General features: G+C 41.8%; 1 protein-coding gene across 1 annotated transcript in view; it reads right to left on the bottom strand.

The window, feature by feature from the left end:
* Positions 1 to 10,100: 10,100 nt before the first annotated feature.
* CRADD (CASP2 and RIPK1 domain containing adaptor with death domain) overlaps positions 10,101 to 27,874 on the bottom strand; it is a 243,082-nt gene continuing 225,308 nt past the window's right edge. Inside the window, exon 3 of the mRNA XM_043968531.1 lies at positions 10,101 to 11,212. Within this exon, the coding sequence (XP_043824466.1) occupies positions 10,911 to 11,212 (302 nt within the window). The 3' untranslated portion in view covers positions 10,101 to 10,910. The remainder of the gene's footprint in view (positions 11,213 to 27,874) is intronic.

The raw sequence follows: 27,874 nt of genomic DNA, 5'->3' as shown, positions 1-27,874 counted from the left end.
TTTATATCAGTTTTTAAGACTAAAGGGTTGGGGCAGCTAGGTGGTGCAGTGGATAAAGCACCCGCCTTGAATTCAGGAGTACCTGAGTTCAAATCTGCCCTCAGACATTTGACACTTACTAGCTGTGTGACTCTTGGAAAGTCACTTAACCCCCATTGTCCCCCCAAAAAAAAGACCAAAGGGTTGATTGTGATAATTTGTATTCCCAATTTCTTGACTATTCTTTCACGAAGCCAGTGTAGGGACTTAGTGCATCCTCCAGTAGAGTTATTCGGATACATCCCACTAGGTTAAGAGACCACCAAGCAGGACTGCAACTGAGGCAAAGGTGCATTGTGAAACACAGAACTAGGATGGGGTGACCAGAGCTTTTTCCCAGGTACCATAATTTACATATAGCACTTATACTTCAATAGGTGGTAACGAGTGAGTTTAGCAGCTACTTAGCAAGAATCATTAGTTAAAATGGGAAGCTATCAAGATGAACTGCTTCCTCCCCTTTTCATTTTCACAGTAGGTACAGGCTACCTCCCCCATCTTTAACAACAATCTCAGTGATGGCTTGTCTCACTACTATAAAAACCCTCAGTTCTGCCTCACTTAAATCCAATTCACTTGCAAGTCAAGACATCACCCTTCTGATGCCATTGGTTCTCTTTGAGAATGAAGGACGAACAACAATAAAGACCCTAGCAACCTAGGATTGAGATCTCTTTTCTCATGTTTCCCCTGCCCCTCCCAAACTGAATTTGTCTTGAAAAGTTGATTTACATGTACCTTTTCCAATGCTTGCCCAGGCCATCAGACAGTTCGGGGCTGCGACGAAATGCTTTTTGGTGCCAGGGTAACTGATATCTAATTTCTTACACTGTTTTTCTGGAATTGATCTGTGATTTCAAAGGTGCATGAGGCTCTTCAAATACCCATGCCACCAAGCTGAGAGATATCAAGGTGAAATGAAGAGGGGGCAGCTAGGTGGCACAGTGGAGAAAGCACCAGCCCTGGATTCAGGAGGACCTGAGTTCAAATCTGACCTCAGCCACTTGACATGTACTAGCTGTGTGACCCTGGGAAAGTCACTTAACCCTCACTGCCCCCCCGCCCAAAAAGTGTAATGAAGAGAGAGTCAGCTTTGGAGTCAAGCCTAGGTTTCATATCCTATATCTAACATCATTTCTTACACACAGGCTGTCTGACTCTGGGCAAATTACTTAACCTCTCAGACAGAGGTTTTTGAACCTTTTGGTCTCAGGACCTCCTTACACTTTTGAAAATTGACTCCTCTCCAAAGAGCTTTTATTTATGTGGGTTATATTTATAGATATTTATTGAATTAGAAAATAAAGTGTCTTAATATTATTATGAAAAATAGCTTTGACCTCAAGAACCCCCTCAAAATAGTTCTCACTTTTGAGAACACAAGAGACTTTGCGCTGGAGAGAAAACTTGTGAATATGATTAATATGGAGTGACCTACCATGTTGGGCAGCTAGGTAGGAATCCAAAAGACATCTTCCGAATTCAAAACTAGCCTTAGCCATTTACTAGCTGTGTGACCCTGGGCAAGTCACTCAACCTGTTTGCCTCAGTTTCCTCATCTGTCAAATGAGCTGGAGAAGGAAATGGCAAACACTCCAGTATCTTTGCCAAAAAACCAACCCCAAATGGTGTCACAAAGAGTCAAACATGACTGAAAAATGACTGAACAACAATGATGCTCTAACGTGCTTTTTCACTACAAGCTGCAGAAGAGGTGATTTTAACCTGCACTGGCAGAAAAAGTTTCTTCTTGGAGTTCCCTATATCAATAAAATCATGGGTTCATCTCCTATTCTTGCCACTTTAACCTTCCAGTAAGGATGAATAGGACTTGAACCCAAGTCTTCCTGACTTGGAGACCAGTTCTTTCTCTCTATCTATACATTACAAGATGGCGACTCCCAGTCTCCAGCATACTCAGAGAATCTACAGCTCACTAGTTCTTCTCACATGGATCCCAATCCCAGCAATACACAGCCAGGGAGCTGAAAATCCCATTGCTGTAGGTCAAACTTGAAGTCTGAGGTTTCCAGTTTTACTCCCTATTTGGCCCGGCTAATTCCTTCCAGGCACTTGGGTGGAAGGCAGCCTATCTCCATGAAAGAGATAACTGGTAAATCTCATCTCAGCCATCTACAAAGGGGAAATGTTTGATGCTATTGCTTCATCCCTTGTATATTGGCAGCTGGAAGGTTATGTGCTTCCAAAATAAAGCTCAGTAATGATTTGATCAGATCCATCCCACTTGTTGTCCTTAATAAGCATTTTCCATTAATGCTGTTATTTGACACTGAAAAAGGCAGTTGCTGGAGATGGAAGAGACTAAAATGGAAGCAAATGAGTATTACAGAGAGGTCATTTCAGAATCTCAGTTGGTTGTTTTCTAAATAAATCAAAACCTGCTCCTGATACCCCATCTCTTGGATTAAGAACAGTTTTCAAATCACCTACTAAATATTTTGCCTGAGTTTTAACAAACAACATTTAATTGGTTCCCTGAACTGGGTCTCTCAAGGACATTTTTTCAGAGGGAACAGTAAATGCTGATAAATATGACACTCTTCTCAGTTCTCCAGGGTCCTGTTTATCATTCAAAGCTGTAAACAGGCAGCCTTAAGAATGAAAATTTTAAAATGATGAGGAATAACACTGTGATACTTGGTTGCGTCTGCAGAAGTGGATCCTCCTTTCACTGACAGAGATCACAATTCATCTGTATGATTTCTTATTCATCTTTTCCTGAAGTCTAGCCTGCGTGAATTTCTGCTACTGTTTCATGGATGTCCTGTCAGCACACAATCTGCCCATCTACCAGCTCTCACTTACAAAATCTCAGCCCCTCATCTCAGTTTTTGTGCATGTGCTGTAGCACTTAGCATCAGGGACCTGAGTTCTAATCCCACCTCAGTAACTGACTAGCTCTGTGATTCTAGGCAAGTTACTTAACCTCTCTTGGGCCCAGTTTCCTCAGCTGTCAACAACAGGATTGTTGTGAGAATCAAATAAAGTCACATGTTTTGAAATTTAAGGTGTTAAATAAGTGCTAGTTATTATTGTTGTTATTATTTTCAGGTGGAATCTGATCTCAAGGATATGTTCTATGCCTCCTTTTGCCAACGAGTCAGAGATGGTAATAGTCTGCTATCCACTTATGGCCACCATGCATCTCTCCATTACTCTTTGGGTTGCTTGTTATTAAAAACATTATAGACATTTTAAATTTTCTCCCCACCCAAAGAGTCATCTCTTATGACAGAAAGGAAGGAAGGAAGGAAGGAGGGATGGAGGGAGAGAGAAAGGAAGGAAAGAAGGAAGGAAGGGAGGGAAGGAAGGAGGAAAAAAGAAAGATGAAAGACAGACACAGAAAGGAAGAAAGAGAGGAAGGAAGGAAAGAAGGAAAGAAAGAAAGAAGGAAATGGAGGAAGGAAGGAAGGAAGGAAGGAAGAAAGAAAGAGAGAGAGAAAAAAGAAAGAAAGAAAAAGGAGGAAAAAGCAACTGGGAAAAACTAAGCATCAACCAAGTCTGGTGGAATATATATAATTTCATGACTATGGCCACTCACCACTGCAAAGAAAGGAGAAAAGCAGGCATTCTCATATCACTTCTTCAAGGTCAAATGTGGTCATTTCAGTTGTAAGCACTCAGTTTGATTTCATTGTCATTGTTGTATATATTGTTTCCCTTGTTCTCCTAATTTCACTTTGTATCAGTCCACATAATTCTTCTCTATATTCTTTATAGTAACCATTGTGCACAATTTATTCTATTACATTTGTATATTATTATATTATATTATAAAGTCATCTTATATTGTTTCTTTACAGAGCAATCTTCCACTTGCAGTGGTCTGACTATGGAGCTCTCCTGCCCCCAAATCTTCCTTGGCTCCTGTGGAAATTTATTTTGATTTGGGGACCCTACCTTTAGGCTGAGATTAGAAAGCTTTAGGCCCTCAGGCTCTCTCCCCCTCCTCCTCAGCTTCAACTGATCGAAAAAGCCCCGTGGTCAGACAGCTGGGGGGGGGAAAAAAAGCCCCCAGCTCCCTCCTATCGGAAAGATCCCGGATAGCCTGTGTTGAGGCACGTGAAACTTGGAGCGCACCCCCCCCCCCACCAGCCGCAGCCCTGGCTGGCAGATTAGCTTGGTCTGTGGGGGCGCAGGAGGCCCCGAGATTTGAGTGGAGAGAAGAAAAGGTGTGTATTTATAGACCTGGGAGACGGACTAGATAGGAAAGGAGCAAGGACGGACTAGAAAGAAGGGGGGGGGGGGGGCGCTGACTAGAAGAGACTCGAGGACTAACTAGGAGAGAGGCTGACTAGAGGGGAGCGCGGACAAGGACAGAGGAGAGTTCGGTTCAAAAAGGAGAGACGGGGCTGACAAGGTTACAGGCCTTAATACAAACCAGGGAAAGTGTAACGTGCCCTGAGGCCGGAGGCGGCTAAGACATTTATTGTATTCAAGAAGTTCGAAGCGCAGCAGGTGCGAAAGAGATGAAAGAGACCAGGAAAGCAGTCAGGTTGTACATTTTATTTCCCTGTATTCCTAATTTCAAATAGTATCTCATAAATAAACTCTGCTTGGATTATTTAGTTAAGAGGCTTCTTAATCCTGTGTTTATCAATTTGGGAGTGGAGCAGTGTGGTGGAACTTTATAAACGGCCCATATTAAATTAAGGAAGTCAGCCAAATTGTCAACAGTCCCCAGATTAGTCCTCCAGTCAGATTAGCCCCCCATATTAAGTTAGTCATCAAAAATATTTTACACTCCCTATTGCTTGCCCCCCCAAAACAAAACAAAACAAAACCCTGCAAACTGACCTCTATAATCTAGCTCCTGCCTATATTTCCAGTCTTATCTCATACTACTAATCTCTCTTGTGGGCTCTCCATTTCAGCCAAATCAATTTATTTCCTATTTCCAACTCCTACCCCAACCCTTTCTGTTTCTGAGCCTTTTACTACCCACTGTCCCCCATGCATGAAATGGTTTCCCCCTCCTCTCCATCTCTCCCCACTGAAATGCTTGCCTTCCTCCAAAATTCAGTTCAGATGTCATCTCTTCCATGAAGCCTTCTCTGATTGCCCATCTACTAGTTCTCTTTCCCCTGTTAAATATCCCACACTACTTTGTATAGACTGCTCCCCTGCACTAATCATAGGACCATTGAATTTAAACTTGGAAGGACATTTAGATTCTAGTTTAATCCTTTCAATGTATAGAGAAGTGAACTGAGGCCCAAGCAGGGAAAGGCACAAGGCCACAAAGACAGCACCAATGCACAGATTTAAGTCCAGGGCATCATTATGCTGCCTTTTCAATATTGCCTTGTTCCAAATCATAATGTCATACAGCAATCCAATTTCTTTGTGTTTCCACGATTTGTTTAACCATTCCTCTAGTGACAGGCAATGAGTTGGCTTTCTTTTTGATAATACATAAATACTATAAATAGGCATCCAGATTCTTTGTTGTTATTGTTCAGTCACTTCAGTTGTGCCAGACTCTTTGTGATCCCATTTGGGGTTTTCTTGATATTACAGAGGTTTGCCATTTCCTTCTCCAGCTCGTTTTATGGATGAGGCAAACAGGGTGAAGTGACTTGCCCAGGGTCACACAGCTGGTAAGTGTCTGAGGCCAGATTTGAACTCAGGAAGAGGAGTCTTTCTGACTCCAGATCCTGTACTCTATCCACTGTTCCACCTAGCTGCCCAAGACCCGGATTCTAGGGTACTGGTTAGCAGGGTAGAGATAGTAACACAGACAGATAGAGATAAGGTACCATTTTTTACAGGATAGATAGATAATCTATATATAATTTCTGTGGTTTCCCACTGCTTGAGAAATAAAATATCTATCGTCTATCTGTCTATCTATTTATCTATCTATCCTGCTAAATGGTACACCTATATGCCCACTGTTAGCTTTCAGTAGGTCCTCGCATTGAAGGAGCCATTTGGTCATTAGCCATTTGTGTGGCCTTGGCCTCCCCAGTATCCTCATCTGAAAAATTTGGAAACTGGATCATCTCTGAGGTCCCTTTTAGCTCTAGTTCCATAATCTTATGATTCTAATGCCTGGGTTCAAATCCCGCCTCAGACCTTTATCGGCTGTATACATCTCAACTTATTTGACCCTCAATTTCCCCTTCTATAAAATGAAGATAATTATAGCACATACAGGTCCAAGTTACCATAAGGCCACAAATGAGATAGTAGAGCTAAAGTGTTGTATAAACCTGAGCTATGAGGATGATGATGTCTGTAATAAATATTTCTTGAATTGTATTACACTGAGTTTAACTGAAGTAAATTTGACTACAGGGAGGGAAAAAAATTAATGGAGCAAATTTCTCCATGGTTCTGGTGTTCAGGTCGAGGTGTGCCTAGAGCTGCTTGAAACCTGGGGGGTACAAAGCAAAGCAGAACCTCTCAGCACAATGGTAACAAGTGCCGTTGGGAACTGGCCATGAACCATGGCCCTTAGCATCTCACCGTGGCAAAAGCTGTAATGAATGACAAAGGAAAAGGAGGAACATCCCATGGAGAGTAGCCAGAGCCAACCTGCTGATGATCTTTCCTGGTGGCAAACAACGTATCCTACTTCCCTTTCAGCAGGAACAGAACCAAGATGATACCCTTGTGAAGGCAGAGAGTGTGATATGGCACCTGTTTTATATATATACACACATGTATATGTGTGTATATGCATATATGTATATATGTGTCATATATGTATATATACATGTGTGTCTATTATCTTGACAGGAAGAAAATGAAGTAAATTTTGTAAACAGCCATTCTGTCCAGTCTCTGAATCTTGGCTAGGAATGGGCACAGAAAGAAAGAGCTGGAGATTTGGAGTCAGAAGACCTAGGTTCAGATCCCAGCTCGGTCTTGTATGACACATAGGACATATGACTTTGGGCAAGTCAGGTTATTTCCCTGAATTCGGTTTCCTCACTGGTAAAATGAGGGGGTTAGATTAGATGATAGATCTAAGATTTCCAACAACTCTGAAGTTGAAAAGCATGATTGGACAAGCAGGGATTCATCACACAGAGATGGCTTGGTTTAAGAGGGTTGACCCGGGTTCCAGTCCTCCCCCTGCCACATATTTACCATGTGGCCTTGGCTAAGTCTCCTCATTTCTCAGTGCCCCGGGCAATGCTCCAAGGCTATAAGTTGCAGAAAAGGTGACAACCTGCATTGGTAGAGAGCATGCCTCACCATGAGCACCCTAAACTGATGAAATCACAGGTCCAGTTTAAAAATAAAAAAGCATTTCTGTAAATATATCTGACTCTGTCTATTTCATATCCAATTATGAATTGATTTAAACTAATTAGATGTTTCTCATTCCTGACGGATCGATGACTGGTACATCACTGTTAATGATCTTTCCCTCTATTGCAGGAAGAGATGCAGATTGAGTCATTAACTCCATAAATGCCCTTGGATCTGGTTTGGTCTACACTAGTCAGGGGAGACAACATAACATAGCAAAGAGAGCACTAGACCTGGAATCACAAGAGATCCAGATGAAAATCCTGGCTTTGGTACTTCCTAAGCATGATGGATTATTTTCTCTCTGTTTCCTTACCCATGAAATGGGAATAATACTCATGCTACTTTACTCAGAGGTGTCAGAGGATCATAGATAGGTCTAGAACTGGAAGGGCCCTCAGAAGTCACCTAGTCCAATCCTCCCCAACTTACAGATGGGGAAGCTGAGACCCAGACAGGTTAAATGAAAGTGGCAGAGATGGATTTTGACCTCAGGTCTCAAGATTCAAAGTTTAGGGCTCTTCCCACTATATGATTACAACCCCACCAGGAAAACGCTTTGTAGACTATAAAATGCCACAGAAATATAAACTGTTGTTACCATTTTCCTTCACACAGAAGCATAGTATAAAGCAACTGAAGACAAAGGACCAATCACAAATCTCCATCCCCAAATGGAGAGAGGCTAAACATCAAAGAAACAGAAATTGAGAGTTCAAATGGATGTGAACAATTTATTTGAGACTCAACAGAAGGAGGACAGAACCAAACCGATGAGATTTGTAGCACATAATGGATTAGGGGTCAGGTCTACGCAACTGAAAACAAGAGACAACTGAGAATGAGGAAAGTCGGCAAACCTATCATTGTAAACAATCACTTGTAACTAGAGTCTCACCAGCATCCTAGATCTGGTTTTCCTTTTATCAGAAACATTTTTTTTAAGGATGACCTTTTAGATTTCTAAAGGACGGCACAGAAGTTACCCTTTTCTGAACACACTCTATAGCCTGTTTTCCTTCAGAGAAAACAGAAATGATCATCCCTGGCCTCTGGATGTTTACCATCCAAAGACAGAGAAAGAACATTTATTTCCTAGGATGATTCCAATTGCTGTTTGTGGCTGGGAGAGAGATTGCCCCAAGTTTTAGGAAGGTACATGTGATACCTGATTGTTATTGAAGCCTCCATCTCTCCCTCTCCTGATGAGACTAAGCCCAAGATGATGTTGTTGTCTGTCCTTTGTTCTTGAAAAGGACCTTGACATCGGGAGGTGATGTCATGACTTGCACATAATTGGATTTAAGTGAGAGAGGGCTGTTCAAGGTCACCAACCTTGATCTCTCCTCCAGAGCCATCTGAGTTCAGTGGCAAGATATACATCAGGACAACTGGAGATGGCCCTGGATGTTTAAGGCCACTGGGGTTAAGTGACTTGCCCAGGGTCATACAGCTAGTCAGTGTCTGAGGTGAGATTTGAACTCAGGTCCTCTTGACTCCAGGGCCAGTACTCTATCCACTGCACCACTCAGCGGCAAATCCTGGGCCCAAGCAAATCCTGATGAAAACACATTTTCAAACCTAGAAAGAAATCAAGTAGAAACATAGTCCCTCCTATTATAGCCTTCTTTAGATTTAGATAAACATGAGCTCCTTGAGGACAGGTATTCTTCAGTGTCACCAGTGCCTGGTATAAAATGCTCTTTGGAATAGATGAGTGAAGTTACTGCTCACTCTATACACATTTTAAAAAATTTGATTAGTATATGAGAGAAACATTGCTGGTATAGTGGAAACCACATGGGATTAGGAGCCTAGAGACTTAGGATCTAGACCCAGCTCTGCCACATTCTAGCTATATGACCTTGGGTGAGTCATTGTGCCCCAGCTTCAGTTTCTATAAGATGCAGATGGAGCTGTCCGCCCCTGTCCAGTCTACCCCACTGGGTCCACACAGGAATCCAATGAACTAATAGATGGAAAGATGCTCAGCACATGTACCAAACACTCGGCAGGAACTATTAATAAAAGAGGGGTGGGGGTTGGCCACACCCATGCAAAGCACAACCTCAATGCTTAGCGTTACAACAACAGGCCATAGTCCTTTTGTTCCTCACCAGCGTTTTCCCTGCAGTAACCTGAAGGGCACTTGATGAAGTAACCTTTGAACAGTGGCATGAGGGAATGCTAGAACCTGGCCATGAACATGAGGCTTTGCAGAGAGTCTCTTACATCTAATATAGACCCACACGCAGGCTTCTTTCTGCAGTAAGGAAGCAGGGCCAACGTCACTGTTATAATAGCATTAATAGAGGTTTGTGAAGCATTTTACAAATATTATCTCATTTAATCCTACAGCAACCCTGGGAAGTAGCTATTATTATCATTATTAGTGAATCAAGAAACTGAGGGAGAAATTAAATGACTTGCCCAGGGTCACCCAGCTAGGAAGCATCGGAGGCAGGATTTGAACTTGGGAGGTTCCTGAGTTCAGACCCAGGGCTCTATCCACTGTGACACTTGTATTTGCTTCCCTTCGACATGTTGCTCCTCTCCCCCCTTTCCCCAGGTTGTAAAGTACTTGAGGGCCCAGGCTGTCCAATTTCTGTCTTTGTAACTCCCGTGCCAAGTATGATATCTCATGGGATCATAGATGGAACGCTAGAAGGGACCTCAGAGGCCAACAAGTCCAACCCATTCATTTTACAGATGAGGAAACTGAGTCTGAGAAAGGTAAGATGATTTGTCCAAGATCACACAGATTAGCTGGCACATAGTAGGCATCTAATAAATGTTTATTGATTGAATAAATGCTATCTGTTCCACTTGAAAAGCAATGTGTTTTTTTTTTTACCAGATCTGTGATTTGTGTGTGTGTGTGTGTGTGTGTGTGTGTGTGTGTGTGTGTGTGTGTAGGAACCGAGGTAGGCTAGTACCTCCTCTGAAATTTATGATCTTAGAGAACTGCCTGTAGAAATTGATAGATTTTAGTAACTTGCCCATGGTCACACAGGACTTGAACCCAGGTCTTCCTGACTCCAAAGCCATCATTTTATCTACTATAACACACAGACTCTCCTGAAGCCTCATTAGCTATGGTGATTTTGCACTCCTAACCTATTCAGTCTAAGCAGCATAATAATAATAATAATTAACAATGACCTCTAGGGAAGGACTTGTTATATATAGCAAGTCAATTTTTATTGATGAAAGTAACACTTATTAATGGTAATGTTATGATTATAAAGGATAATAGTTCCATTCTCAGTCAATTTAAAGAGTATGTCTGGAAGAGAAAGCATCTACGTTTGTTGCAAGAATATGGCATTAAAAAAAAACCCCAGTGATTTCTCAATGAGTCCAAAATCAATCATTGCCTCATGCAATTAAAAAAATGAATATTTCAGTAAACAGCTAACCTCCCTTAAGAGGTTTGGTCTTAAAAGTAAGCTGTCAAGTTGAGACCCTCATCCCATTTCATCTACAGATAATTAAGGAAATGCTTTAAGACACCTGCCTTGCAGACACGTCTAATGACTCAGCACAATGGATTCATTGGGGAACTTGGAAAGTGATGACAAAGGAGTTTACTCTAACATGTGCTGGAGCACAGAAGGGTCGACGTCTACAGCCACCAGGCCCTTCTGTAAGCTCTGGATGGTCGCCTGGCTCCCATTCTTCTGTCTCCATTGGACAAAAGCCTCCACAATCTGCGACTGCACGTTGTAGGGGTGGTTGACCTTGCAGCGGTAGATATCCCCCTGTGACAGACCCAGGGACAGGACGACGGGCTCCCACTCGGGGCCCAGCTTCCTGGCCAGTTGGTTAATCTGCCGATCAGAGGGTGAGCTTTTCAGAATATGGGGAGGAATCGGAGATGCCTGGTCACCTGGGATAGAAAAGGGAGAGAAGGACAAAGGAGTTAGTAAGAAGAGATGCCCCATCAGGTATTGAGAACCCAGGATGCAATCTTGATTTAATTCTCATTAATTTGTTGTTTTCTGCCTCTACAACATCTCTCTTATCTGTCCCCTTCTCTCCATTTAATGGGATTCACTATTTGTACTAACCAGGACCTGGAATTACAGGATGTCCCCCAAAGTTTTAGAGTACGACCAAGATTTTTGTCTATATCCATGTGACCTCCTCTGGCTAGATGACAAGGTCCACAGAACCACGGACTGCTTCACTTTTGTCTTATAATGTCAGCACATAGCAAAGTACTTGGGAACCAGTTCGGGGCTTATACCTATACATATTTGTTTTGATTGATAAATAAATATTCTTGTTTCCTAGGTGATCAGGGGTGACAGACAAGCGATCCCAGGTTGGAATTCATTTGAGTCAGGAGGCTGTTCTCTTCCCAACTCCCCATTTATCTTAGGCCTTTAAGCCCCTGAATTTGGAGTCAGCTCACCTGGGTTCAAATCTAGGTTCTGACACACTTTCTCAGTTTTCCCATTTGTAAAATGGGCACAAGCATATTGGTAGCACCTTGCAAACCTGGCAGCCCAGTATAATTATGAGTTGCCATTAATAAACATGTTTAACTGGATGGCATGCCACGCTTGAACAAGCTGATCAGCTCAGATATCTACCAGCTTCTCCATCAGATAAATTAACCCTTGGCCCCCAAATGCCAAGGAGTTTTGCAAACTGGACTGCTGTCTTTGGCTGTCAAGCTGAATGTCTGGAAATAAAAAAAATACTTTCAATGGGAAAAACTAATTAGAACCTACTGTTCTGGAGGATAATCTCAGGGAACAATCTGGCATTGGCAGAGAGGCGGAGAAATTAAACTAAGAGGTCTTGCTAAATCTGATTTCCCCCATGACCACATTGGGAAATCACTATGATAGTCATCAGAATGGTGGATTAGCAGGGCAGGAGAAGGACAGTTCAGAGCACAGTCGAAAGCGGTGGACAGGGAGGGCATGTGGTGCTGGATAGCTTTATTCTGGACTATGGACAATCCTCTCCTCCCCCTGCTCCAGACTCAAACAGTTCCCAGGTCTTACCAATTCTACTCCCACAAAATCCCTCACATCCATCCCCTTCTCTATCCTCTTTTGGCTTTTAAAGTCCTTTATGAGCTTGGCCCTTCCTACCTGTCCGGTCTTCTTACACTTTCCTCGCCACCATGTACTGTGTGATCTAGTGACAGTGCCTTTCTTTGCTGTTCCTTCCTTTGTTTTCCTCCCTCCTTCCCTCTCTCCTTCCTTCCCTCCCTCCTTCTCTCTCTCTCTCTCTCTCTCTCTCTCTCTCTCTCTCTCTCTCTCTCTCTCTCTCTCTCTCTCCCTCCCTCCCTCCTTCCCCTCTCCTTTCTCCTCTTCTTCCTCCTTCTCTCTCTCAGTCTCTTCTCTCCTCTTCCTCCTCCTCCATCTCTCTCCTTCTCTCTGTCTCTGTCTCTGTGTGTCTCTCCCTCCCTCCCTCCCTCCCTCTGTCTCTCTCTCCCTCCCTCCCTCCTTCCCCTCTCCCTTCTCTTCTTCCTCCTTCTTCTCTCTCTTGGTCTCCTCTCCTCACCTCTCCTCTTCTCTCTTCCTCCTTTTCTCTCCCTCTCTGTCTCTCTCTCTCCTCTTCCTCCTCCATCTCTCTCCTTCTCTGTCTCTGTCTCACTGTCTCTCCCTCTCTCTGTCTCTGTCCCTCTCTGTCTCTGTCTCTGTCTCTCTTCTCTCCCTCCCAATTTCCTTCAAATTTCATCTCCAACCCTACCTTTCCTGATCCCCCATCAATGCTGGTATCTTCCTCTCAAATTATCTCCAAGTCATCCTCTCCCTAGCTTTGTTGCGCATAGTTGTTTACATATTGTTTCTCCCATTGGTCTGTGAGCATCTTGAGGGCAGGGAGTATTTTTCTTTTTATTTCCAGCATTTCAAACAATGTCTGGTACATGGTGGGTGTTTATTGCCTTCATCACCTCTTACCTGAACTATTGGAATAGCCTCTTAATTGTTCTCCCAACTGCCAGCCTCTCTTCCTCTCTAATCCACCCTTCACAAAGCTACCAGAATGATATTTCTAAAGGACAGGTCTGACCATGTCACTCTTCCCCCAAGGAACCTTGATGGCTCCCTACTGCTCCTAGGGAAAAAATCCTAAGTCCTCTGCTCAGCGTTTACAGAGTTCACAATCTGACTTCAGCCTCATTTTCCAGACTGATTTCAAATTACTCGTCTTCCTGTACTCTCTGATCTGGCCAAATTAGCCTGTGAGATATTTCCCTTTTATGCTGGAGGGGTGTGTTGAAGGCAACTCAAATGGATTCTTAAATTTTCGAGGTGAACATCTGCACCTGAGAAATGAGCAATCTTTGCAAATCAGGATTTGAGACCTTGTTTGGTTGTCTCTACTTAAGGAAATGATGGAAGAAATGTTAATGATGCAAATTAAACTTCAAAATGTGTTGGGGGTACTTTTTTTTTTCTTTTTGGAGAACCAGTTGTTAAACATTTACCAGCACACCACCGTGGCTCATATATATATATATGTGTGTGTGTGTGTGTGTGTGTGTGTGTGTGTGTGTGTGTGTGTGTGTGTGTATGTGTGTATATACATATATATATACACATACATACACACACATGCGCATATATATGCATGTATATACCTATACCTATTTATGTGTGTATACACATACACATACATATAGAATCTCCTACCTCCATGCCTTTGCAAGATTGCTACCCATGTCTGATATGTACATATGTGTGTGTATATATATGTCTATATGTGTGTATGAGTATGTAATATGAGTATGTCACCCATATTACATGCAATATGTAGATATATGCATATGTGTATACATATATGCTTATGTGTGTGCATATACACATATATATTTATATACACAGACACACATACAGAATTTTCCACCTCCATGCCTTTGCAAGCTGCTACCCATGTCTGATATGTACATATGTGTGTATATATGTATAGAATATGTAACCCACATTACATGTGTTATGTAAACATATACATAAATGCTATACATATACATGCTTGTGTGTGTGTATATATGTATATGTGTGTGTGTGTGTGTGTGTGAGTGTATGTTTACATACATTGTTCCCCTCTAGTAGGAGGTTTCTTGAGGTGTGAGACTTGTATTTTTATCTTTGCGACCCTGACACCTAGCAGAGGCCTGATCCATAGTAGGTATTTAACAAATACTAGTTGGATCACATTGAATTAAATCATTGGCTACCTGACTTTTCTCCTCTTTAAAACAACGTTTACTATTTGCTTGTGGTCTTAACAGTTCTCACACACACACACACACACACACACATACACACCCCCAAGCTGGTCTCTTGGGGAAGAGCTGGGGCTTGGGTTTCTGGGAGAAGGGTTTTTGCTTTGCTTTTTGGTCCAAAATGGAACCCTAAGAAATGGCTTTTGGCCATTCACTCAGAGTCTCTTTTCCTGTAAAGAAGCGAGCAGACACCTGGATTTTTTTGTATATCAAATATCTCCAGCAGGGGTGAGAGCCCTTCTAAAGTGGATTTTTACAAGTCACTAGGCTGTGCATTTCCTAGCCACCCCCTACTTCTAAATGCAGCTGCATCGAGCTGTCATGAAGCTGCAATATTCATCTAGATGATTTATTATGCAAGAGAATCCATTCATTTGTGCCCCCTCTGCCCCCGCTTCTAGGCTTACTGTTCTCATGGGGGGCAGATGGTCTCAGTTTACTTAGCTCTGAAAATTGCTGCTCAGTAAGATGAGGGACTTAATGGGGAATAATAAAAAAGAAGGAAATTTTCTGTTATGGTAAGATATGATAAAGACCGACCTACAAAGGGGCCATGGGCTGGCCTACCACCTTCCTTTTCTCAGCTGGGTCACCAAGAATGCCTGCCCCCTCCACCTCCTAACCTCCCGCCCCCACCCCCCATATCAAATTCAACGGATTCATTTGAACAACTATGGGTCTGTCACACATAGTGCTAGTAATTGGGGAGATATCAATGAAATAACACTGTCTCTGCCCTGAAGGTTATTGAAATCTAATGTAGGGACTAGGAATCTTTAAGTGGTGTGTGTGTGTGTGTGTGTGTGTGTGTGTGTGTGTGTGTGTGTGTGTGAAATACATTATACACATATGATGATTTCTTAATCCACAGGAAAAGGCAAAGGCAAACCATTCCAGTATCTTTGCCAAGAAAAGCCGAAATGGGGTAACAAAGAGTAGGACATGACTGAAACGACTGAATAACAACAACATATATATGTGTATGTATATATGTACACATACCTGTATACATACAAACATACATATATATAGGCATATATGTGTATGAGTATGTATGTAACCTCTTTCCCCACCATATTTTATGATTTCCTGGCTCTGTTATATACAAACATATATAACATACATGTAAATACATGTTTATATGAATATATGTTGGTATACCATTGGTAGAAGAAATTCCCTGACGAGGAAGTTGTATACCAGTGCAAATCAGCAGCTACTCTGCAATGTATAGTCTTAGAGAGATGAGAAGTCTGGCATCATGGATAAAGTGCTGCATTCAGAGTCAGGAAGATGTGGGTTTGAACCCTGCCTCAGACACTTGCCAGTTGTGTGACCCTGAGCAAGTCACTGCGCCTCTTGGAAACTCAGTCTCTTCATCTGTAAAACGAGGGGATTAGATCTGATCACCTCTAAGGTCCCTTGCAGCACTCAATGTATGAACCTATGAGGAGCTAAATTGCATTTTGGTAGAGGGATGTCCCTCACTGAAAAGTCTCTATCTCAATGAAATCACACACAAATGAATAGATGGATAGATACCTGGAAAGATGGATAGATGGCTGGACAGAGAAAGAGAGACAAATGGATAGATACGGCTAGACAGACAGATGGCTAGACACCTGAAAAAGACTGACAGATAGATGGACAGAGGAACAGAGAGTCAGATGGATAGATAGAGATAGATGGATAGACATGTTGTTTCTCATATCATGTCAGTATATTAATAACAATAAGAAACAGCTCTTTATCATTTGTAGGAGAAGCAGAGCTATTGAACACTAAGACCACTGGGTGGCAAAGAGAGACAAACATTATGTGCCCTTGTACCTGTGAGGATAAAGGGATTAAGGGAGGGGAGAATGTTGTACCTAGGAACCATTGTACACTCTTTTGCAACAGCAACAGAGAACGAGGCATTCAGAATGTGTGTCTCTACCACTTAATGTGACTTGACAGGTTTCAGAAGGCATGACCATTTTTGTCTGAATTGGTTTTTAGAAGAACATTCACCTTTTTATTCTTTCACATGGGCCTTTGGCTCCTCATAAGCAGAAAGGAAAAGCAAATATTGCATCTTTTTTATTGCTTCTTGGCACAAGGGCTGATCTCAGCCAGTATTTCAGCACCCAGGTGAACCCACCCTTCTCCAAAGAGTGGGTGGCCCCTTCTGAGTCCACTGATGCTGCCTGGGAGGCCAGAAGAAGTGGGCCAAAAGCAAGCACCAAAATATGATGAAATAAGGAGGTGTGGGGCGAGAAATGGAAACTTCTCAAATTGCAGAAGACAAAACTTCAGGGTAAACAGAGTTTAAGGACTATATAATTGAAAGAGGCCATTTAGAAGAAAACCAAAAAGAAGGGGGGAGGGAGGTGAGGAGTGGAGAATGGGAGAGCTAAAATATTCTCTGGGACTTTGAGCTTTACTCTTTGTGCAAAGTAAGCCTCAGCAAAGGATAACAAATTCCTAGCCTTCACGAAATAGGTCCACTAACAGCCTTTTGTATGTTGAAGAGTGTGCATGTGCACACACACACACACACATTCACATGTACACATCTCACACTCACCCATCCACTCATACCCCTTCACACATATACACACACTCATACCTCCCCTACACACACTCCCACACCTACCCATACCCCTTCTCCATTGCACAGTGTCATAGGAAAGGTCGTTAAAGGATAAAAGGAACAGTAAAAATACATAGAGGGTTTTTTTTTTCTTTTTTAAAACTAGGCAAAATGAACAAGCTTATTGGACCACTTTCTACAACTGCTTATTCCTGATACCCAGCTCTCTACTTCCACCCCCCACTATTTTTTTCCAATTCTTGCATACTCTTTGGCAGGTACCTTTAAGGTTGACATTCAAACTATCAATGCCTAAAACCTATCATAAGCCCCCAAACCAAGTGAAAGAGACAAATTTCCTGTCTCTTTCCAGTGTTCTCCATCACTCAAGTGATTCTCTGCTCTGCTCTTGTTTCCTGGGCTGTAAGTAAAGTTATAAAGTCACACAGAAGTTTAAGAAGCTTCAGGTTACAGATCATAAATTAGAAACTAACAAGTCTGACAGGTTTAACTGTTTTCTGGAAGAGTCCTTACTAATCCTGCCCCAAAGCAGGATAAAGGTCTCCAATAATGAGGCTTTAAAGAGGAGCCACTCCCTAGAAAACAGAGGCATATTTATTAGAGTTCATCTGGGTTTGGTCACTCAGGTGACAAGAAGAGCAAACTGGCAAAGGGTAAAAGTCATATAAAGTAGCCAAAACAAATGCTTCAGATCATACAGTCCCATGTTTTACCAAAATAAATAAATAAACAAATAAATAAATAATTTTTTTAAAAAGTACAAGTCAACGGCTGGTAAACATCCAAGAAATTGTCTACACATCCTGCAAACAATTCTTTGCTGTTCCTTCCTCTTTAACCCTTGCGATTTGACTCCTGTCCCTATCACTTGAACAAATTGTGCTCTCTCAACATTAATTAGTATCTTCAAGTTGTGTTCTCTCCTCCATTCCCATTCTCATTGGCTTCTTGCCTCTGATACCAGTTATTCCTTGAAACCCTCTCTTCTTTCTTCTTTTAGCTTCCAGGACATGTTTATCCTTCTCTCACCCCTTAACTATTGGAATTTTTTCAAGGTTCAGTCTTTTGTGCTTCTCTTTTCCATTCTCTAGTCTCTTTGTGTTTCCATTAGAATGTAAGGTGTTCTTGAGAGAAGGACCTATTTAGCTTCTCTCTTTGTGACCCATATAGAGTGAGCACTTAATAAATTCTTGTTGATTGGACTGATGGATTCCCTTCCTCAGAGAACTCATCCTTCTCATGGTTTTAAGAATTACTTCTATGAGGGGCAGCTAGGTGGTGTAACGGATAGAGTACCAGTCCTGGATTCAGGAGGACCTGAGTTCAAGCTCGGCCTCAGACAATTGACACTTACTAGCTGTGTGACCTTGGGCAACTCACTTAACCCTTATTTCACCACGCACACACACAAAAATTTAATTCTATGGGAATGGTTTTCAAGTTTTTATTTCCAATCTTCATTCTTTCTTCTGAGCCCCTTTATCTTCAACAGCCTGACTGGTCATTTCTACCCAAATGGCATACCTTCATTGAACACTCAAGTTGTCCAAAATAAAATAAATTACCTTCTCCGAAATTTCTTGTTCATAGGAAAATTCTCCAGGGCTCAAAACTTTGGAGGCATCTTTGATTCATTCTTCTCTCTCACCTACTATGTATGGTCACCAATTCCTGCCTATTCTCTATTTAAAATACCTCTCATAATGATCTCTGCTTCTCCATTACCAAATCCCTAGTTGAGTTCTGCTCATCTCACACCTAGATTTTGGGAAAAGTATTCTCCAAGCTGGCCTCCCTCAAGCCTGGCTCCTTTATTTCCGACATCCAAATCCATGTCATTCAAGTAATTGATGTTGTCTCAAGTAATTCAGCAGCTTCCTCACTCTCTTCCTCTCCCAAACTAACTCTTGCCCTTAAACTAGGGGACCTCAATATTTTTTAATAATCATAGGATACGATGCCACAACTTGTAAAGTGAACACTAAATAAATATTGGGAGTGGTAAGGAATTGCTCCCAAATGTTGTACTTTCAATCTCTGGATTTCTAGTTTACAGATATAATACTAGTGTAGGGTAGAGTGAGGCAATGGAAGTCCTATCCATTAAGCATCCATACTGCATTGGCTACTCCAATATCCCCAAGAGGATGCTAGTGACCCCCTTCTGTCCGTATGTAATGAAGGATCCTGCTTTTCACTTAAGTACATACCCAGGTGCTCTGTTATTATTTCCTGTCCAGTTAGAACATACTGAAGTAAGGGCTTTTTGGTTGGCTGCTGAGCTAGAATTAGCCATGAATACAAAAGGCTCAAACAATTGTTCCTCATTCATTCCCTGGTGGTCAAGGCAAGAACTGCTGTAAGCCTCCTGGTACAAAGAAAAAAGTTGCTATAGAGGCTTACTCTTCCCAAGCAGGACCAATTTATGGCCATCATTTATTTTTTTTTTGTTTTTTTGTTTGTTTGTTTGTTTGTTTTGTGGGGCAATGGGGGTTAAGTGACTTGCCCAGGGTCACACAGCTAGTAAGTGTCAAGTGTCTGAGGCCGGATTCGAACTCAGGTACTCCTGAATCCAGGGCCGGTGCTCTATCCACTGCTCCACCTAGCTGCCCCCCATCATTTATTTTTGGCTACTTTTCTATCTCTGTCATGCCAATTTTCCCTTGATTTTAGGTGATGGAGTATTGTAGACGAAATAAAGTAGCTGTGACCCTGTGAGCAGTGAAAGGTTAGAAGAGTAACCAGGGAGAACTCTAGGAACTACAGAACCAGGGGAGGAATTTATCCAGCATCAGTGCCACATTTGGAAATGAATATGGTGAGGCGAATGCTTTGTGGCAACCACTTTAAGTCTGAGCACATTCTCCCCAAGGACTGAGGTGGTAGAGGAAAGAAGGTAACCTCCATTTTGGGGGGGGTGATTTTGTACTCTAACATTGCTTTCTTTCCAGTAACATGCCTTTGTTAAAGTTTATTGATGTTAATTGGTTAGGTGACATTGAGGCAGAAATGACTGAGTCGATTAATGATGTAGGAGAGATATTGACTGACAATAGTGATTGATATTGAAAGGAACACACCAGAACGGGAACTTAAGCTGATAGCATAATAAAGACACCCCCAACCACATATGATGGATCACTAGAACCCTGAGGGGGAAAGTCAGCTGCTCTCAGAGACTTGACATGCTCACTTGTGAAAAAATTAGGACAAAGAGAGCATGAGTATACCTAGGCTCTCTATATATCACAATATGCCATCAATGTTCTTTAGCTGTTCATATCTAATATAAAAGTCCTTCTTTCCAATGTCCACATTCCATATTCTATCTATACTTAACCAGCAGTGCTCACAAGGAAGAAGGCATAGAGTTAATTAATTAATTAAAATTAACTTGATCTTCCTATAGCTATTTAATTAAGAAGATACTTATTGAGGCTACAGCTGAAAGGGTGCTTTATGTATGAGTAGATCAATCCTTTAGGGAAGAACTCTTACAACACTGTATATGACAAGCTCAAGTCTTCTCATTCATGGTACTTGGTCCTTCTTCCCTATCCCACTTCTTTCCTTCCTTCCTTCTTTTCTCCCTCTCTCCTTCCTCCCTCCTTCCTTCCTTCCTTCCTATATGAGCATCCCATAACCTGAAAACTGGTCCAGAAGGTAGTCTAAAGACTCCAGCTGGGAACCAAGTAGGAAAATCCTGCTCAGGGGAACTAATGGCCTGGTACTTGATCCAGAAACAAAGTGAACTCAGAGATGAAGAGAAACATTCTAAAAACAGACAATGTTACATATCTCAAAACATTCAGAATAAAAAGGGAATGCTCAAAGTCAAAGTGAGAAAATATATGTAGTGTTGTAATTTTGGTTAAGATAGAATCTTTGTACTGATGACCTCTCAGCAAAAGGGAGAAAAAAGTAATTGACAGGCACAAAGATATAAAAAGAAACAATCTCGGGGCAGCTAGATGGTGCAGTGGATAGAGTACCGGCCCTGGAGTCAGGAGTACCTGAATTCAAATGCGGCCTCAGACACTTAACACTTACTGGATGTGTGACCCTAGGCAAGTCACTTAACCCCAATTGCCTCACTAACGAGAGCGAGAGCGAGAGCGAGAGCGAGAGCGAGAGCGAGAGCGAGAGCGAGAGAGAGAGAGAGAGAGAGAGAGAGAGAGAGAAACAATCTCATTTAGATCTTTGGGGCCAATTAATTCTATAAATTACTATAGAGAACACACATCATACCAGCTTCCTTCACTCAGTCTCACTGTCTTAGATAGAAGTAACTTGCCCTACCACCTACTCTTATTCCTATCTGTGAGAAATGGGTAGTTGTCTCCTCTCAATGTGGATATAACAGTCAGTCATACTCCTCCTGACCAGCTTGTAGGACAAAGGTCTCAGATCCCCTCCTCCCCCTCAGGTTAGCAAGGTCACATGGTTCAAGGAGCCCTGGTTTCAATAAGGTTCGCTCCAGATTTGTGTCCATATAAGGAAGTATAAGGTCCACTCCTGAGTCATGCCCATACAAGGAAGAGGGGTGGGAATACTGTGTTCCGATTAGCTAGTTTTTGCGCGTAGATTGTAACCCTTGAGTAATCAGACCAATGATGAAAAAGGGGAGGGTCCATTTGTGTTAGGGACTAGGGTATAAAACAGGGCCTGCGAGCCCCCTTTCTGGGCACCCACTAGCTGCACACTAGGGTGCCTCCTTCTTATGAGAAGAAAATAAAGCCTTTGTCACTTCACGGCTGAGTTCCTGAGAATTATTGAGAAGAGGATGGATTTTTCCCTCACACTATCCATTCCATAGTATCCTTAGGAACCCTTACTCCATCCTCCATAAACTCCCCTATACTCTCCACCATTTCTTCTAATACTCCACCCACCTCCTTTCTTCAACAGTAACCTGTTCTCTCAAATTCTCTCAAAACTATTTCCAAAGAAGGACACTCCTCTGACTCCTTCTGATTCAAATGGCTAGGAGGAGAGGCAGGCATTTCCTCCTTAAGTAACCTCTCCCTCTTTGTATAGTCTATGCAAATCCATTTATACTATTAAAAACTGTCCAAACCCTCTTGGATTTGCAAATTTTTATTTATGGAAAGAAGAAGGAACATAGACAAGCAAACTCACGAGAAAGCAGCTGCAAAGAGGCTTGGGGAGAATTGAGTTCTGAGAGGACCTGAGAGAAAGCAGAGAATTTTTTTAAAAAAGTTTATTTATTTATTTTTTGCAGGGCAATGAGGGTTAAGTGACTTGCCCAGGGTCATACAGCTAGTAAGTATCAAGTGTCTGAGGCTGGATTTGAACTCAGGCCCTCCTGAATCCAGGGCCAGTGCTTTATTCACTGTGCCACCTAGCTGCCCCCAAGCAGAGAAATTTATAAAGGCAAAGATGGCAGAAGTGTTTTGTTTCCCTGTGACTAATTTGACATTGATAGTTAGAAAACCCTAATAATTTTATTAATAATATAACTTAATGATATATGACATATTACAGAATATTTTATACAATAATATAATGTTGCATAGTATACAATACTATACAATGATACAATACATAGTATCCAATACTATTCAATGTAATAGATGACATATAATAATATATAATAAATAATAAAGGTTTTAAACCTTAATAATGATTAACTTTATTAATAGTATACATTTTGGTGACTATGGGAAATCTGTTTATTGCCTATTTGTGGCTTGTATGAGATGGGAATTTTGATTTTCTACCCTAAGAGGTGGGTCATTTTATACAAGGAGACACTGATTTGAGACAAGAGTCAGTGACCAACAAAGCAAAGACATTTACAGAGAAGAGGAGAAAGAACTGAGACTGCCCCCTGCTGCTTAGAGGGAGCCAAGTCCAGCTGAGCGGAGACGTGGAAAAGTAACTTCCCTGAAAGCTGAGATAAAAGTTTAGAGCCTGCCTTAGCTCTCTCTGCCCTCTGTTGTGTTTACTGGAGGAACATAAGCTTTGTGACTGCTGGGAGATGACTGGAGGAAAAAGTATCCTCTTCAGCTTAATGGAGTTAGTTAGAGAAAGGAGAGGCTCGTTGGCCTTGCTTTTTACTACCACCTGGGCTTGAGAGAGGTGAAATTCATTACGATTTTGTTCACTTTGCCCTTTACTGACACCTATGACTTGTTTTTTTTTTTTAAATTTCTTTTTAATATTTTAATTTTTTTTGACACTTATAACTTGTGAGGGAAAAACTTAGAGACTGGCCAAGAGGGAAGACTTGTATAGCTCTGATGATCCTGAGCTTAGGAAGGGAGTGGGGCGAGGAACTGCTTTTGCTTAAAAAAAAAAGAAAAAAAGAAAGAGGTATTATCTGAGTGTCCAGCCATGTTATGGTTTGAGTAGAGCAGACAAAACAAAAGAGACTCTGCCCAACATGTGCAGATTATTCCCTAAGGAGACCAAGAGCATCAAAGCCTGCAATTCAGAGGCATGAGTTGTCTGAGTCCTGCTACTCATGTGCCTTCCTGATAGGTTTATCTAACTTTGTTTTCACTCTTCTCCATGGATACTATGTGAATTGGTGGAAAAATATTACCCAAGTTTCTGAGGGGATGGTTATGTGAAGAATACTATTGTTCTACATGATTAGGAGTTAATGGTGCCATCTCTACTGATTTGTTTAAATGGGAAATATACCAGTGGGGGCTCAAGGGCTACCACTGTAATTAGTAGATGTATAGTTTTCCTATATGACCCCAGAATCACCCCAAGGGCTGTGAAAGTGAATCGTGACAATGTGTTCTCCTACCTACCACCTGCCAAGATGAGTAGAAGTTGAGGTGAACAAATCATTCTAGAGGTGAAAGGAATGTTGAGTGCTTCTACCTAAACTGCTCCAAATGATTCCATTCTGATAATTTACTGACTTTCTAATCATTCTTTGAGTTTCCTCAATGAAATTAACAATTAGGCCAAGGTTGTTTCCTTTTTTTATATCCCTAACACCTTGGTGTAGTACTTGGCACATGGTAGACATTTAACCCGGTCATCACTGTGAGTCCAATTATTCTCTCTCTCTCTTCTTTTTTTTTGGGGGGTGTGTGTGTGGGTGGGTTGGGGCAATAAGGGTTAAGTGACTTGCCCAGGGTCACACAGCTAGTAAGTGTCAAGTGTCTGAGACCACATTTGGACTCAGGTCCTCCTGAATCCAGGGCTGCTGCTTTATCCACTGCTCCACCTAGTTGCTCGCACATCATAGACATTTAATAAATGCTTGATGACTCTCTCCAATCCATCAACTACCATCTTTCTTAAGGACTTCTGTGCTCAAAATAATAACCCTCCATCACACAATTCTCCTACCTTCTCAATTCCAACAGCTTACCTCGTTTCAGGTCCACAACAGGATGGACAAATCTTGGGTTGTATCAGAACTATACCACCTCCAAGATACTTAACTCAACAATTATATATGCTGACCATAACCTCCTTTCCTTCCACTTTGCCTGCTTGCTCAGTCATGCTAAACCTTCTAAAGAGGCCCTTATCTCCAGTGCCCTGAACCTTCCCTATTCTTCCAGTTGATCTGCACTCTCTCCTCAAAGCAGCTGGGATTCAATGATATGAAATAGTAACGATTTACAAGTCATAGCCTTAGAACATCTCAACATCCAGACCTTCAACCCTAAAACAAAACAAAACAAAACACCTCATCATCAAATCTTTGCACTCCTCCTGGTAATACTGAAGAAGTAATGAAATTGAACCAATTCCATCCATTAGAATTTATGGTGCATAACCTCAGCTAGGCCATTACTACTTTAGGGCAATTCTGCTTCTGACTTGACAATACTATTAATCCACTGCCCTGTGACTCCATTCACCATTCCTTTGTTCTCTCAGACCAAAGCACACCTTTCCAGCCCCAACTCCCAGTCTTATATAAGAATGTAAGCTCCAGAGACAGCTAGGTAGCGCAGTGGATAAAAGCACTGGTCCTGGATTCAGGAGGACCTGAGTTCAAATCTGGCCTCAGACACTTAACATGTACTAGCTGTGTGACCTTGGGCAAGTCACTTAACCCTCATTACCCCACAAAAACAAAAAACGAAAAACAAACAAAAGAATGTAAGCTCCTTGAGCGATGGTACTATATTGTTGTTTTTTAACTTGAATCCCCAGAATTTCCCAGTGCTTAGCAGAAGACCTAGCATACATTAAATGTCTAATAAATACTTCTTCCTCCTCCCTCCTTCCCTCCCTCCCTCCCTCCCTCCCTTCCTTCCTCCCCTCCCCAACACGATAATAGCTCCTCTGGTAATCTTGGCAGGGGAACTGATTGTCCTGGCATTTAAACTTAGAGCGGACAATTTTGAGATAAGAATCAAAGTAAATTTTTTTCATGGTGCTTCTTTTTTTCATAGCTGCCCTGGGTATCTCATGGGGGTGACGATGTTCAGGAGTCCTTTAGTCTAGTCCTTCAGCTTCTTGGAAGAGGTCTATATGTAGCATGCCTTCACTTACTTAATCCTTTCCTATCTGGTTTCAGTCTTCGGCTTGGCACATTTATAGTGGCTGTCTGATTGAAAGATAACTGTCTCCAGGAGAGAAATTCCAAGAAATGAAGGCATTTGTTGTGGTGAACTAAGAAACCGCTAGGTGGACCGGCCTGGCCAGTGGTTTAATTTTACAGGATCTCAGCCTGCATTGGAATCAGAATCAGCAGACATGGGATCAAGGCCAGACTCTGCTACTTAACTAGTTGTGTGACTGTTAGACACTCATTTCACAGAATCTGAGAGTTGGGAGCCGATCACCCGGGATTCAATCAATAAACATTTGTAAAGTGCCTACTAGGTTCCAGACCGACAGTCATCTAAACCAATCCACATCCAAACAGAATCACATCTAGAACACACTGGACAAGTGGTCATCCAAGCTTCTGCTTAGAAATCTCTAATTCGAGGAAACCTAACACCTCTAACTCCAAGGGAATCCCCTCCCCAACCCCAACCTCCAGCCCAAATTGCAGCTCTTTGCAGCTTCTTCTCCCCATTGCTCCTGTGTTCTACTCTCTAGGGCCAAACAAGACAAGTCTAATGCACCTTTTGTGTAATAGCCTTTCAAATACTTGGAAACGACAATCATACTTAGCCTTTCTAGGCTTCAATTTCCTTAAATAATAAAGAAATAAAGAAAAAAGAAAAATAAATATTACTTAAAAAAATAAAGTAAAAGAAAGAAAAAAGAATAATACCAAACTCCCTGCATCTCATGAGATGAAGTAAGGTAATGAAGGACTTTGTCATAAGAATGATATTATACCTGTGTGACCCTGGGCAAGTCACTTAACCCAATTGCCTCACCAAAAAAAAAAAAATGAATGTCATTATACAGCTTGTGTAAAGCATAATGTAAAGCTTAAATCACCAAATAAATGCCATTATTATTATTCAAATGTTGGCAGTGGTGAAGATTATAGTGATTAGGATTATCATATGACTTTGTAGCAATGCTGAGGGTCCCCCATGGCTAACCCTATTCAGGGCAGATCATTACAACGTTTGGTAAGAATAGGTAATTTAGGTGAACAACGATTTATCCATTTATTTCTGAAAATTAAAAAAAAAACAAATTTAAAGATTCCTGAGCCTGGGAAGGTTGGAGTTTTGCCTGACTGAAGGCCAACCAACAGTTAGCTGCTACAAAAAATAGGGAAAATGGGTATTCACTCCTTAATCTGGCTCCCACCCTTAGAATGCGGATGTCAGCAGCCTGTTGCAGTAAGTCCTCTTCCTATAAGGCAGGGCTAACTCACCACCCTCTGTTCTACCCTTATAAAGACTATAAAAGCTTGTGTGGAAGAGAGGCTTTGACTGATGTAACCAAGTCTTCTCCCTGTCCCTCCAGACTTCAGTGTCGATCAACTTGCTTCTCACATAAGGGGGGCATGCATAGAAAAGAATCTTGATGCAGCTTTAAGCCTTCTCTCAATTTTAATATAAAATATTTCAAAGCAATATCAATAAGATTCTCATTGACCCCAGAAGCCCAAACTTTGATAAAATCCTGGCAATCTGGTCTGAAGGTTTGAATCTCTATTACTTTACCTGTCTCTCATCCTTTGCCAACTACATTGTGCTGCTCCTGCCCCACTTTGGAAACTCCCTGTTCACCAGTAATGATGCATTTAAACAAAAGGAGTTAGGATCAACCCTAAGTTTATTTAAGTTAGCCAGGGTACTAATTAAAACAGGAAGAGAAATGTAAAAAAACTTTCAGAATAGGAAAAATCTGTCTGAAAAGGTTTTGAAGGGGAGGTGGAAGGAAAGTGAGGGAGAGACAGTCCCAGGTCCTTTATCAGTTTTACCAGAGAGAAAAGTTTCATAAACATCAGTCTATTCTAGCCACACCCCTCCTTTGGGGTCCTGACAGGTGAAGTGGCTATACCAGCCACCTGACCATAACCCATTCCCCATTTCTTTCTCCCATCTGTCTCCCTTGTCCAATCTCTTGATTTACATCCCAAACTGCAAGCAAGGGGCAGCTAGGTGGTGCAGTGGATAGAGCACTCGCCCTGTAGTCAGGAGTACCTGAGTTCAAATACGGCTTCAGACACTTAAACTTACTAGCTGTGTGACCTTGGGCAAGTCACTTAACCCCAATTGCCTCACTAAAAACAAAAACAAAAACAAACCAAACTGCAAGCAAAACTGAAAACTAAACCGTTC

This window comes from Dromiciops gliroides, chromosome 5 (assembly GCF_019393635.1).
Source record: "Dromiciops gliroides isolate mDroGli1 chromosome 5, mDroGli1.pri, whole genome shotgun sequence".
NCBI classification, from domain to species: domain Eukaryota; kingdom Metazoa; phylum Chordata; class Mammalia; order Microbiotheria; family Microbiotheriidae; genus Dromiciops; species Dromiciops gliroides.
The sequence above is the reverse complement of the archived record's forward strand: the minus strand, read 5'-3'. Positions and strand labels throughout refer to the sequence as shown.